At 39.5% G+C, this 15,293-nt stretch overlaps 1 protein-coding gene across 10 annotated transcripts in view; it reads right to left on the reverse strand.

The window, feature by feature from the left end:
* Positions 1–15,293, reverse strand: part of SGCE (sarcoglycan epsilon) — an 86,259-nt gene that overhangs the window by 49,681 nt on the left and 21,285 nt on the right. For 7 of the 10 annotated variants that reach the window (XM_045288681.1, XM_045288680.1, XM_030885243.2 and 4 more), the window contains 2 exons: positions 7,701–7,823; positions 6,407–6,564 (listed from right to left, as the gene is read on the reverse strand). In XM_045288681.1, coding sequence (XP_045144616.1) covers positions 6,407–6,564; positions 7,701–7,823 — 281 coding nt within the window. The remainder of the gene's footprint in view (positions 1–6,406; positions 6,565–7,700; positions 7,824–15,293) is intronic. The other 3 variants (XM_045288684.1, XM_045288687.1, XM_045288686.1) reach the window with 1 other exon arrangement.

The following is a 15,293-nucleotide window of genomic DNA, read 5'->3' on the forward strand; positions in this document are numbered from 1 at the left end:
CTTCGCTGAAAGAAATTATCCAGCCAGTGTTGTGATGGTTTGAAGTCTTCGGGGGCTATGTCTAACTGTGGTGCCATTGCAAGGGCACATTCTTGAATCTGAGCCCCATATTCACAACCAAAGTCTTTGCTCTCCTGTCAACAACCCATTCACAGATCAGGTCTTCCAGCTCGGAAAATAATGGTTGCCGACCTGATCCACACTTGCGCTTTTTAGCATTTCCCTTGTCCACTTGTTCAATGAGGTTACCATACTCTGCTCGCCATTTTCAGACCAATCAGATGCTCAACATCTTCTCTTTGCAGAAAGCAGTAAGATTTTGGCCCCAAGAGTCTTCCACGATTCCTTTCTTGTACTCCATGGAGTAGCTTTTTCTTTTTGTGCTCATGTCTAGGGGTAAAAAAAAAATGACACTGGGGTAACAGGGTGAGGGGAGGGGAATCTCTTAAAATGACACAGGAGGATGAGAGGGGGAATCAAAATGACACAAGAGAATCAGAGGAGGGGATTACCATTTTGTAACCCCTTCTGATCCTCCTGTGTCATTTTAAGTGACACCCCAGTGCCATTTTAAGTGATTCCCCCTCCCCCCACCCGTGCCAGTGGACACCTTCACCAGACACCCCCCCACCCCTTTATCAGACATTTCCCCCCTACCTCAGTCACCCCTGTGTGTCCACACAATGTGCCCGACTCCTGTCCCGCGCGATTCACTGTCTAATTGTGAGTCAGCCAGACTAGTCAGGGCAGAGCGAGCAGCAGGGGGCAGCTTGTCCTGGTGGGGGCGGGCTCTCTGATTAAAAGAGACCTCGCACTTCCTGTCTGCTCTGGCTATGCTGTGGCCAACAGTGAGCTCCAGGGCGGCGCCCGCCACTACAGTCCAGAGTCCAGAGTTACGGGTATGGGGTGCCTTATTATCGGGGAGGTCTTATTTTCAGGGGGATGCCTTATATTTCAGTGAGAGTCAAAACTGTAAGTAGGTCTTATTTTCGGGTGATGTCTTACTTTCAGGGAAACACGGTAGTTGTCATCACAAACCAGCATAAGCAGACAAACTGTGAATCCTACAGTATCAAGAATTTCTTGTTACTACCATTATTTCCATGTACAACAATCTATGGTACATTTACTCATAATCTATGTTACATTTACTCACACTTCCTGTCTGCTCCGGCTGCACTATGGCCAACAGTGAGCTGTGTGGCGGCGCCCGCCACTACAGTCCAGAGTCCAGAGTTATGGTAGCTTTGGGGGGCCTTATTATTGGGGAGGCCTTATGTTCAGGCAGGTCTTATTTTCGGGGGGATGCCTTATATTTCAGGGAGAGGCAAAACTGTAAGTAGGTTTTATTTTGGGGGGATGTCTCACTTTCAGGGAAACATGGTAAAAACTTAAAAAAAAAAGATTGGCTAAAGTCTCTTTGAAGGTACTAATAACATAACAAATTACACAGTAGATATGTTACTGTTTTCACTGGTAGGTGCCATAGAGTAGATTCTGAGTCATATTGACTGCATGTAACACATCAGTACTGCCCTCTAGAGTTTCCTTTGCTGTAACCCTTATGGGAGAATGAGATACACATCACCAGGTGATCCGCTCCCTTAAAACTGCTGGATGTATTCAAACCAGCAACCATTAGTTAGCAGTTGGGTGCTCAATTGCTATGACACCGAAAGACAAACTGTTAAATTTCTTGGGTGGGAAATGCCTCGGTCCTTGGCTTCACACAAGAAAGAATTCACGCCGAAGCCTGGTTTGTCATCCAAGTGGGTTTTGATACAGGATGGAAGTTTAAGGCTTTATAGTCACTGAACACAGGCACCCTCCTGGCATTGCATCCCCACACGTGGCGGCCTGAGACCAGAGAAAGAGAGAGACCCTGCAGCATGGCTGAGCCAGAAGGCAGAGGAGCAGCTGGAAAAGAGGGAGGTGGTGTCTCCAGGTTCCAGACTTTAGGCCTTTCCACTGGGAGGAGTGGTTGACGGTACTGGTTGACCCCATGGGCTGAATTAAGCCCACCTGGCCTAGTTGGGCCTGAATTGGCGCATGCCCTTTAGCATGCATTGCCTTCCAACCTCCTGTAGGAGGTCCTATCCTGCTACTTAACAAAACAAGTAAGCAAACAAAACAAGCAAGCAAAACCCAAATGAACTACTGCCATCAAATGGATTCCAACTCACAATGACCCTATAAAGGGTTGCTGAGGCTATAAATCTTTACAAGAGGATAGCCTCATCTACTTGCCACCACCAGGATTCCTTAAACATGTTACTATATAACCCATGGCATAGTGGGTTATGAATTGAGCCACAAGGTCATCAGTTCAAACCCACCAGCTCTCCACTGGAGAAATGAAGTTGTGTCCTCCAGAACGGATTTAAAGTCTCTGAAATGCAAGTAGGCAGTTCTACTCCATCTTATAAGGTACCTATGAATCAGACTCGACTTGAAAGCAATGTTTAGTCATATGAATACAAAAAATTAAAATTTACAGATATATCTTCTTGAAGATATGGATATGCTAAATTCATCATTACCTTCTAATTTTCATCACTACCTTTTTAGCATATGATTAGTGGTTCGATAGAGTAATATAATGAACACCTGTAAACCCCAGGTCAATATGCATGCATTTAACAACTGTCTCAACCAGAAGTAACCATATTTTACCATAAATGCACGTATGATCTATCTACACTATTTAGTTTTCATGTTCTTTATAAAATTCATTTCATACTGTATCCAGGCAATCTTTTGGGTCTTGGTTTTGGTTATTTGACTTTCATTTAAAAGTTATACATGTTGCTGGACCTTGGTCAGTTTTTCTATTCTTGTATCAACTGCATGGTAATTATTTTAGGTTTATAATAATTGACATCCAGAGTTAAAGAAAGATGTTCCCCTCTTTTTTTTCTTTAGTACTAACGTGATTGTTCTTAGCTCTTTATTTTTTCTCATAAAATATGGAATTGGCGTGCCAAACTCCACGAACCAGAGTTTCATTAGGATTGCATTGGCTCTGTTTATCAATTTGGGAGAACGTGGCACGTGTCTTCTTGACACTGCGTCTTCTCAGCCCAGAACAGGATAGCTCACCTTCTATATAGGGGTTTTTAATATCAGTAAGATTTTGCCATCTTTGACATTCTGACTTTGTATACCTTCTGGTAGATTTATTCCTAGGTACCATATGATTCTGTTGCTAATAGAAATCTTTTCTAAAACACGTATTTTTACATACCATGACACTGTGCGATGTTAGAGAATTACTAAGATACTGCACAGCACCCCATGAAGTGAATGGACCCAGAAGACACTATGCTGAGTGGAGTAAGTAAATGACACAAGGGCAGATATTGTATGAGACACTACGACCAAAAGCCAAGAAAGATTTTCACAATACAAGAAACAATCCTGGATGGTTATCAGGGGTGGTAGAAAAGAGAAAGTAAATTACTAACTAGAGGGTAGATACATATTACCTTGGGTAAAGTAGAGATAAAATGATTTTGTTTGGGGCAGGAAATGGAAACATATAATACTATCCTAGCCATATTAAATTTTATATTCATAAAAAATGCTAGATAGCAATATTCCCATGTTAATACAACTCTTTTTGTGTGGTGGTAATTGAGAATGATGATCAATTTCTTAATAATAAACAAATAAAACATGCATGTTATCAATACTTGTTATTCCGGTATAGACATGTAACTGAGTTTCTTTATATTGACCCTCTAGCTATATTGCTAGCCTTCTTAGGATCTAAATATTTGGTCTATAGAGTTTTTTTTCTTCCTTTTAAGTTATGCTTAATTTATATTTCTTCTTTATTATACCTGCAAGAATTTCAAATGTATTCTGTAATCAATGCAGCGGAGGGGTTCATCTTTATTTTTGTCCTCAATTTAAATGCCAGTCTGCCAATGTTTTCTTGTAAAGAATGATGTTCGTAATCATTTTTGGTAAACAATTTTGAACAGTTAGAGAAACTCATTTATGTTACTAGTTGGCTGAGAGCTTTTCCTCAAGAATGAGTGTGAGTTTTACTAACTGCTTCTCTACATCTACCAAGATGATTGTGCTGCTTTTATCTGCTAATTAAATGTAGGGTTGTACATTTACATATTTACTTCATAACGGTGACTAAATATTTAATTTTTTAATTTGGTAGTAACCCAAACTCATTTCCTTTCTAAAGCTACATATATACAATGCCTTTAGAATATAGTTTCATATAGAGGAATTCTTACAAAGCTAGATGAATACAAAGTTCAATTTGAATGGAGAAAGCCTTCTTTTCTTAGCCAACATGGGAGCTCATCACGCACTGACTAACACCTGGAAGAAAACTCAAGGCAGATTCTCTAAGAATCTGTAATGGTACAAAGCACATTACTCAACACATGGTGTTCCAGTGTTCAGTTATCATGCTGCCTGCCACCCAGTAACTACCAATAAGTGCTTGCAGAACTGAACAAGTGCATTAGAATCTAAGCTCTGTGTATTTAACACTCTCTAGTGTTGATTGCCATTATACTCTTTATTTTCTTTGGAATAGTACATGGTAGAACGTTTTTAGTTCACATGCTATTCATTCATTTTTTTTACAAAAAGTAATAATTCATTAAGCCTTTAATGTCATCACTATTATTTCAATTAAAATATTTTGTGGATATGATGTTAGGAACAGCCTAGGAAAAACTAATGGATTCGAAAACTACTTTCATTCTAGAGTAAAAGACACACACACACACACAGCATGACTTATAGAGCCCTCAAAGATCTGCCACTACTAACTTCAACAATTTCACTTCCACCCTTTGCCCACAAGGGTGCATCCTGTCCTCCAAGCATACCTGTAGTTCTCTAAGTACTGTGTGGCTTCTTAATGTCTCCTTGACTTTGGTGTGCTGCTTCCTCTGTCCTTTACTCTGCGAAGGATTCACCCCTTTACATGCACCTTTTTATTATTCCAGTTGTTGCAGTGTTGGCTAAGCTCATTGTTTTTATCCCCATGCTCCAACCCCTAGGCTGTAAAGGCACGGTGAGCCTCATCTTTATACTACCTGCACCTAGCAAAGCACCTGCCATGTGGTAGGGCCCACATGACATCTGATGAGTTTCAATGATCATGCAGTTTTAAATTTAATAAGTGAATCAAATAAATGTTTTATGTTTATATTTATTTTCATAAATAGAATTCACATTACAGGAATTCTATTTCTTTAAAAATCGTATCATTGTGTGCTCACTTCCATGATACGATCGCTGAAGACAAATGGGTGCATAAGCAAATGTGGCAAAGAAAGCTGATGGTGCCCGGCTATCAAAAGGTATAGCATCTGGGGTCTTAAAGGCTTGAAGGTAAACAAGCGGCCATCAAGCTCAGAAGCAACAAAGCCCACAGGGAAGAAGCACACCAGCCTGTGCCATCATGAAGTGATGTGAAAGGAATCAGGTATCAGGCATCATCAGAACAAATAATCTTACCATAGTGAATGGGTGGTGGTGGTGGTGGTGTGTGTGCAGAGTGGAGACCCAAAGCCCATTAGTAGGCCACTGGAGATCCCCTTGCAGAGGAGTCTCGGGGAGAAGATGAGCCAGTCAGGGTGCGATGTAACAACGATGAGAAATACAACTTTCCTCTAGTTCCTAAATGTTTCCTCCCCGCTCCCACTACCATGACTAGAATTCGACCTTGCAAGACTGGCTAGACCAGAGGAGGTACACTGGTACAGATAGGAACTCAAAACACAGGGAATCCAGGGCGGATGATCCCTTCAGGACCAGTGGTGTGAATGGCAATACTGGGAGGGCAGAGGGAGAGTGGGTTGGAAAGAGGGAACCGGGTACAAAGATCTATATGTGACCTCCTCCCTGGGGGACGGACAACAGAAAAGTGGGTGAAGGGAGATGTCAGACAGGGCAAGATATGACAAAATAATAATTTATAAATTATCAAGGGCTCATGAGGGAGGGGGGAATGGGGAGGGAGGGGGGAAAATGAGGACTTGATGCCAGGGGCTTAAGTGGAGAGGAAATATTTTGAGAATGATGAGGGCAATGAATGTACAAATGTGTTTTACACAATTGATGTATGTATGGATTGTGATAAGAATTGTATGAGCTCCTAATAAAACTATTAAAAAATATACCTTTGAATGTTTTTTCTTTTCCTTCACTAATTGAGAATGCTCTTTTTAATATAAATGCTAATGCAAAAAATTGTGGGGATGTATAGAAAGGAATGGTACATTTCCAGATATCATTGAGTGTGTACCTATGCACAATAAACTAAAAAAAAAGGTATTATAGAAATTTACTATTAACACTCAAAACTCCAAATTATACACACAGAAACAGAACTGAGAAATATAATTGGCTCGGTCTATGCAATTACCTCAATGATTGTTGGTTTCCCCACACCTTCAGCTGTTGGAGACCCATAGAGCACTCCATCACTATAGGGAGTCCTTTGGATATAGCGAAGCCACCCAGGTCGGTCTGGATAACCCATTAAATTTGTGTTGAATGTTATGGGATCATTACTGATTTCGCCTAGAGAATAAACACAGAATTAAAGACATAAGAGTTATTTTTCACAAATTTTTCTTTGATAGGTGCAAACACATAGACCTAATGTAACTTTTCCTTATATTTGCAGCAAACTAATGGGGGTGGGGGCAGGGGTGGGAGAGAAAATCTGGGTTATGTAGATAATGGCATTGTGTAAAGAAAAACCCATTTGGTTGTTTAGTTTGTCTAAAAGTCTAATGCAGCAAAGAAAGCATATGCACACAATTTTCTAGAATCGCTTTCCGCTTGGCTACTTAGTGTTTGGGCAGTTTGGCCAATGAGATAACTATCTTTCAGGAAAACCACTTTATTGTATTCATGCAGTTATATTCTTGAGAAGTCTAGCTACTATCAAATTAATCTTAAAATCTATCTTAAAACCATAAAAGTATATCATCAAAACAAAAATGATTTAATTTTTAAAAATTGGAGGATGGGATGAAAAAGACCTTACAAATTCAAAGCAATAGTAGAAATGAGAACATTTATTAGTAATAAACCAACCCCTGCCACTGAGTTAATTCTGACTCCTGGCAATGCTCCATGGGGTTTCTGAGGCTGTACATCTTTGGGGGAACAGATGGCCTCATATTTCTTTTGTGAAGCAGCTGATGAGTTTGATCTGCCAACCTTGCAGTGACAAATCCAATGCATACACCACAGTATTATATGCATCCTTTATTACCATGTAACAGGCCCTGTGCTAAGTGTTTTACAGGCACTATTTCATCTGATTTCCACAATGCACTTAAGATAGTACTATTATTATTTTATTGATGGAATACATAATTTAGGTAACTTTTCCAGGACCATATTGAATCGTGAAACTAAAATTTAACACAGGGGAGAGCTGACTCCCCAAAATAGGCTCTTCTTATCAAATGTTAAGAGTTCCCTGCTGAATACTTTAACCGAATAGTTTTGCAAACACGAAATGCTTTGTAAGGAAAGTTTTAAAATAATTGACAATACTTTAATTTAAAATAATTTATCACTTATTGAGCTTATTTCAAATAATGTAAATGATATTTTATCACATGCCATCTAGCTTGTGTGTACTGAATATAAAAAAAGATGTAGTAAAATAACCACCCCGCAGACACACACAAAGAACATACCAGGTTTGGGGTAGGGTGGAAATTCCCCCTTAAAATACTCTCTCTCCAAAACGTGAACAAAGAGGACCCCAGCAGATGGGTACACATTCCAGTCAGCGCGCACTCTGGAGAAAATAGTGTACACTGAAAACAAAGAGGGACGATAAGAGACAGAGAGACAAACAGTATGATACACCCCAGATAATGCAGTTTACCCTGTCATGAGGGGCTCACAAAGCAGAAATTCTGGGGAAACTGAAGCAGCATGCAAGGTAACTATTAATAACCATAGCTTACAGGGAAGTGATTTTAGGATAAAACTCTTTCAAGTTGGTGTGCTTAGAACCTTCTCAAGTATTATGCAGACAAAATTAGATGCATTTTTATTTTGTTATTATTAAATGATGAAGAGACACATAATATCTTTTTTGGTAATTTTTTCTAGTTGCAATTATTGACACCCCCCCTCCCCCCGCCAAAAAAATCACAAGAATTAACCCACTAGATAATTGCTATGAGTTTTAAAAAAAATAAAAGTATATAGAATTATTTAATTGATATGAATCCACACAGTATTAAATGTCTGTTAGATTTAAAAAAAACTATGCAATATCATCAGAATATGTATGTCAACTTTCACATAAACTGGTAATAATGTACCGGATACTTTAACTATCAGCATTCCCTTCTCAGTTCTCACCGGGAAGTTAGTTATTCCATTTCCTCTGATCCTGACATTCAATAATTCAAACAATTTAATCTATTATATGATACTGTATCCTAAATAACTGGTAACAATTGTATAATAAAATCTAGTTAAAATAATTTGTTTGTGAAATGTAGACAGATGTCATGATTTACTGGTTACCTAAGACGTATGATGTGGGTACATTAAAATGGCCAAATTGGTTTGATTAGCTTCCACTTACTGTTTTTTCTCTGATATCATCATCTCCACCAACACATTACTGCCATTACTCTTGTCACCTCTACCATCTCCTTTGGGTTTCTATCTCGCGGATTGGCTAACGGCTGCAATTTTTAGACAAATAAACCCTACCAAGCCAATTCTCCCTCTTAGTCACTGATGGATTGGTAAATGCAGTAATTAACCTTAGAACCCCAAGGCTGCTTGTTCCAAGCTCACAACTTACTAAAAGCCCTGGATAGCAAGATCACTGACAATAAATTTTTCAACATAAAAACAGGAACTCCTACAAAATGTTTCTGTATCTGTGAAAACTTGTGCTGGCAGTTCTGTGGAAGACAGCCAAAAAAAAAAAAAAAAAAAGGAACGGAACTGTTTAAAGTGCATTTAAACTATTGGGTTTATATTCACACATCTAAAACTTAACTACTGAAAACATAACTTGAAAGGCTACGTTACAGAAGTCAGCTTTAAAGTAGGTATTTAGGAATACTCTGATTCTATTCTGTCTTGGTTTGTGTTGAGTATGCCTAAGTAACCTTCCCTAGCAAGAGTCATTTACTTACCTGTAGAAAAGAGTCATCGTCTAGAAATGATAATGAGCCAGTCATAGAAAATTAGAGAGGGTGAGGATTTGTCATTTTTCACCAGTTTGATTCCACAATGTACCCAGAATGTTAGGTATTTGGGGGGAATGTGGAGATAACAGAAACCCAGTCCTTGTCTCCCATGAGCTTATCCTCTGGTTAGGGAATCCAATGTCCACCTAACTAGTTATCATCTGAGAATAAGTAATATCTCCACAAAACCTGGAAAAACTGTGAGGGGCAATTGAGGCTGCAAAGATGCAGAAAAGCTGTGTGCAAGAAGTAGAATTCTGTACGTCTCTGAAAAGTCCTAGCAGGATTCTGACCCTTAGGGAGGGCGGACTCAGCTCCTCTCAGGAAAACACAGGTACAAGTTACAGCAGTGGGTAGGATCCTAGGGAGTGCTTTCAAGAACGGGAACTACATTAATGATGCTAGATTCTGGGGTACATCGAAGGTATGAGAACACAAAGCCTGGGAAGACAAGGAAAGTTCAAGTTATGGGGAGCCTTGAACTATGAAGCTATTTCACTCCGTAGGAAAAGATGTTTCAATCCTAGACCACAACCTTACAGCTTGAGCATGAGAAGATTCTGAAGAATTTTAAGTGACGCTCTTGAGAATTTATCAAATTTATTCTGTCTAGAGATTTAAAAACACCTTTAAGTTCAGTTCTTTAGCTTTGTTATTTTCTTGGCACCTAGTAAAGAGTGATATTTTAAATAATTTTATCAATGTCAAAAGAATAGATAAGTACATCTTAATAAGAAGCATCTCTGTGTGAGCAAATAACCTTTTTCATAGCTTCTGACCACATATAATGCCCAATTTTGATTACACTTTTGTCATCTGCATTAATTATCAGTTATGCGTAGCGCTTTTGAATTTTATCATCTATCTACATTATAAACTACGAAGAGTCTCTCTTAGTTTTTGTGTTATCAGGCAGGTAAAATCTAACTTATATTCTAAAAAGAAAGTTCATACAAAAGAGCAGTCAAATGATTTCTATTTAATAGATAGACTTAGGCAGGGCCTGAAGAAGAACCATGCAAGGGGACCTGCCATTCCATAGCATCACACCCCAAGGGCTAGTGTCATTTCTGTTTGTTTTCATCATAAACAAAACCAAAAAACCACGTTTCTGCTGTCTACAGAGTCAAACCACAATCTACCGCGATGCTCCTGGGTTTCCAGATGGCATGCACATTTCTTTATTCATGTGCATTCAATTGCCTTCCTGCAATCCGCTGAACTGCATACTTGCAGGTCAGTTACCTTGGCAACTCCACGGTAAAGCTGGCTTCGCTTTAAGTATAGGGTGTCATTCACTTTGAGAAAAACATGATACAGATGTATTACACATTCACCATCTAGAAATGGAAAATAACTAAGCCGCTATGTTTTGTTTGTGAAAATAATGCTTCCTTTCGGGTAACATCGGTTTAAATTATGGGTCCCCACACAACATTTTGGAGAGGCGTCCTTTACCTCTGCCATTCATTACTTGCGAAACAAACAGGTCCTCAACAGAGGCTAGTTGGGCGGTAGCTTCCTTTTGAAAACAACAGATGACACAGGATTAGAAGCTATAGGCTCTTGTTATAGACACGAGCTATACTAATAGTACTGCTAGGTTCTGCACCAACACCCGGAAACGCCGTCAACAATTCATGCCTGCTGCACTCATATAGGCCTATGTAAGGCTCACTAACCGTAAGCTTGAAACAGACTGTTTTCTTTAGAACAAGTCTTGAAAATCGAATTTAAACCCTCGAAGAATCCACAATACTCCTCTAATAACCTTTGAAATGTACATGTGTATGGTGCCATGCTAATCAACCTAAGGTCACGGGGTCTGGCCTCCCTGTGTATCACATGGCTTTGCAATCTTTAACGGCTGCAAATCCATTACCTCTGCAAACACATGCCATAGGACACAAGCGAAACTGGAGACCAGTGTGTGGTTAAATCCATGGAAATCCATCACCATTAATGGGAGAAACAAACCAAAGCCTAATCCACAGGGGATCAAACTCATCATCTCCCAGCAGCCGGCGTAGCCAGGTTTGCAAAGGCTAAAAATTCCTGAGGACAGACAGCTAAAAAGAACTTTTTTTTACAGAAAAAATTACATATTATATCAGTGTAGAAAGAAGCTAGGGGGGTATGTGGAAAAGTGGCTAAATGAATCATCTCACTATTCCTAAGTGAGGGTCCGATGTTTCTAGTCACCACGCTGCCAAAATCTCATCCGTGAAACTGTTCTTTCACATGTAAGTCACAGGCTATAAGAGTGGGGGCCATTTCAACATCTGGGTATGATGTGGCAGCAGGGTGCCAAGGACATGACAGAAGCAGTAATAAAGTGAGGACTCACACGAGCTAAATAGCACCCTGTCTTCCTGCATTAATTGTCCATTTGAAATGTTCTCTCTGAGAGAGCAATATTATGAAGAAAATAGAAGGGTGTGAGTTTGTACGTTTATTTACAATTACTGAAAAACAAACGCAAATTTGGATGCATTTAGCAAACATGAAATCTGCAAAGGATTGTGGTGGTGCATAGCTAATGAATCTGTAGTAAACAGCTCACAATTATTACGATAATTATTCCTAATGGCATGTGCATGTACACAGGCACGCACCCACGCGGTCCCTGAGCCTTGACAAAGTCCTGAGAACAATTCCCAGCCCTTTTTCTGCATCGCCACGAAAGTGGGCCTGACTGCAGAACAACGGCTGCCAAGTGTCAACCTCTAGGCTGGTTCCAGCCAGATTTACATTGTAAAGCTGTCATCCAGAGGAGATCTTTGAGAAGTCACCATCCAGTGCTGTCAATATTCATGTTCAGGTGACCTTTATTAGGTACCTATTAGGTGTATGGCTTTCTTAGAATCTTTACCAGCATATTAATCATTTTAAAAGATCTCTTTACATCATCATTTTCTAACTGTTAAGATTTAGGAGAGTGCAGAAAATCACCATTTATCAGGAACCCCAAGGCACAAATCACTCCAGAGCGCTAAGTTTTCTAAGTGCTCAGCAGCCGATCCGTTTTCATTATGGTTTAAGGTCATCATCTTGCACATCAATTATTGCGCCCTGCTCTATTATACAACGACGCCCTTATGGGGGCCTGTCGTTTACTGATCACGCTAGCTGGTCGCAGGCGGCTGTGCTTTTTAAGGTTGTGTGTTTTATAGATTTTCTGTTTTCGCCTCTGTAGACGAGTTGTCAGCTGTCATTTCTCATTGCTATCAGTAGGCTTCCTATAACGGCTTCTCTGTCCCTTCTAATTTACTGTTATTAATCAGCCACAGGTTTAGAAACTATCCTACCAAATGAAGTGGGATTGTGTGTAAAGAACAAATCACTGCTGCCTAATGCACACTGGGCTCTGTGAGACGTGAAACACAGGGGCTATTATATCTGCAGCATTTGGAAGGGGCTGCAAACCAAAAAGTCTGTGGGAAAGATAGAATTGAAAAACAATGGGAAGTTTTCCGTGAACTTTTTGAATCCCCCTTGTATTTTGGCCGCACCCATACCTTTGGATGGAGTATTTCCTGGTTCCTACTTGCCACAGTACATTTCTGTATAGATGATTTCATGATAATTGAGATGCAGCCAATACTTGAGATGTGGACAACTAAATTCTAAGCTAAATACATTTTGAAATCTATAAACACAATTCAAGGTCTTAATCCAACCCATGTATTATTTAAACATGAACTATCAGTTCAAAATAAGTGAATTTAGAGTGCGATACAAATTTCCTACCTATGGGGATATATATTGCACAATTTAAGCAAAATTATGTATGTTCTGAATGACACGATTAGTCTGATGGTGGTGGTGTGCGTTGAGTTCCCTTCAGCAATCACTAAATCAGCTCACAAATAAAGTAACAAATTACTATTGATAATTAACCCCTAAATAAGAAATAAAGCCTATGTCTAAAAGTATTTTTAAATTTGTCAACTCGTCTCTCACGTATAAAGTGTTTTAAATATATAACTATTTACAGTATCACAAGGGTGCTTTATCTGAGTCCAAGTTACTTATCAATATCTAGGATAAGAATGATAAAGGTTTTAAAATGTTTAGGCTTATAAAGAGAGTGTTTAATCTCCAGCAACCTGTTTAGTACAACTTTCACAATAATTCTTTGCCTAAGCATCTAGGTATGATTAGCCCTGAAAATTAAAAAAAAATTAAGTACTGGCTGGAAAAATAAGAATTCCTGTCTTACATTTTACAGTTCTAACAATTAAAAGCTATTTATGAGGCTCAGAGTCCCTGAATACGCAATGCTCCAAGAAGCTACTACCAAGTAATCGGAATTGATTACAAGTGATGAAATCCACTTACTATCTCTATATCAAGGGAACTCATTTCAGAGTTTTCTGAGACTGATGGCTTCTTTCCTTTTATTTTTTTCACGTTATTTCAGTCGTCAAATTATAATTAAATTATTAAACTAATTACTGTGGAAAAATATTTTAGGAGGCATCGATATCCAGGTACACAACCTGTTTTCCTTCTCACTAAGATTTACCTTGGGTTTGATCAATCCAGCTTTATAAATCTTGGCTTGGATTCAAAAGCGTTTTTAGCCATCTGTCCTTCACCTTTGCCTTTACTCAAGAGCAAAGCACTGCAGGCCATTCCTTCTTCAGCAGTCATCTACTCTCTTTATTTTAGTCTGAGGAGGTAGGTAGTCCACTCACCTGGCCTAGACTAGAATTTACCACCTGGAAGGCACTGGATTGCCTTTTTACACTTCAATCCTCCAAGAGATCACGAACACTTTTCTTTACCAAGACTAGAAAAGAAATCACTATTGGGGGTTCTTTTTCTACAAAAAGCAGAAGAGTTTCTGTGTGACATGCTCTCCCTACTCCCCACGCCAACTATTGCTGGTTACTTTTAATTTTTCTAAACTGAGTTCAATGTCTTGATTCCCCATGTACTAATTGCTGGGTTTTCTGTCTTTCTTAAATGTCAGTTGGGAAGAGGTTGCAAACCGCTGCTAATTGGTGATCAATAAACTTGGTCTCATAGAATGCTACAGCTGAAAAGGGCTGTCGATGTCACCCTGTCTGAGCATGCCAAATATACCCCCTATTAAGAGAGCACAGCACCCCTTCCTGCTGAGCCGGGATATGGCTGCAGCATCCTCTTACCTAGAAGTCCTCACAGTTAGTACCAATTAGAGTTGGCATCAAAAATAAACCTACTGACATTTGCCCTCCAGGAGGAGGCAGGCTTTAATTTTACAGGTACTAAAATTGAAACCAGAGTGGCTGAATACCTGGAAGAACAGCGAAAGAAGAACCAGGACTTGAACTTGCCTCACATCACTTTGTGTTGATTTGAAAACATAAGTTCATTCATTGGGTGGGTGTACATTCTAAAATTTCTAGCAGTATATCCCACTACACTAAGCTTATTATTCTGCACAAAAATCTTAAATTTCTTAATGATCTTGTCCTGTTCTGCAACGAACCAGAATTTTCTTTTTTTAAAAATTATTTTATTGAGGGCGCATACAATTCTTATCCCAGTCCTTACATACATCCATTGTGTCAAGCACATATGTATATTTGTAGCCCTAATCAATCTCAAAACATTTGCCTTCTACTTTAGCCCTTAATATCATTTGCTCATTTTCCCCTCCCTCATGAACCCCTCATAATTCATAAATTATTATAGTTTTGTCATAAGGTACACTGTCCGACATCTCCCTCCATCCTCTTCTCTGCTGTCCATCCCCCAGGGACGAGGCTATACTTAGATTCTTGTAATTGGTTCCCTCCTTCTATCCCACATTCCCTTCACCCTCCAGGCATTGGCCTCTCACCACTGGTCCTGAAGGAGTCATCTGTCCTGGATTCCCTGTTTCAAGTTGCCATCTGTACCAATGTACATCCTCTGGTCTAGCCAGATATGCAAGGCAGAATTGGGACCATGATATTGGGGAGGAGGAAGCCTTTAAGAACTAGAGGAAAGTTATATGTTTCATCGTTGCTACTCTGCACCTTGATTAGCTCATCTCCTCCCCACAACCCTACAGCAGGGGGGTGTTCAGTTGCC

Source organism: Echinops telfairi, unplaced genomic scaffold (assembly GCF_000313985.2).
Source record: "Echinops telfairi isolate 266 unplaced genomic scaffold, ASM31398v2 ScPeMD7_23;HRSCAF=83, whole genome shotgun sequence".
Taxonomy (NCBI): Eukaryota; Metazoa; Chordata; class Mammalia; order Afrosoricida; family Tenrecidae; genus Echinops; species Echinops telfairi.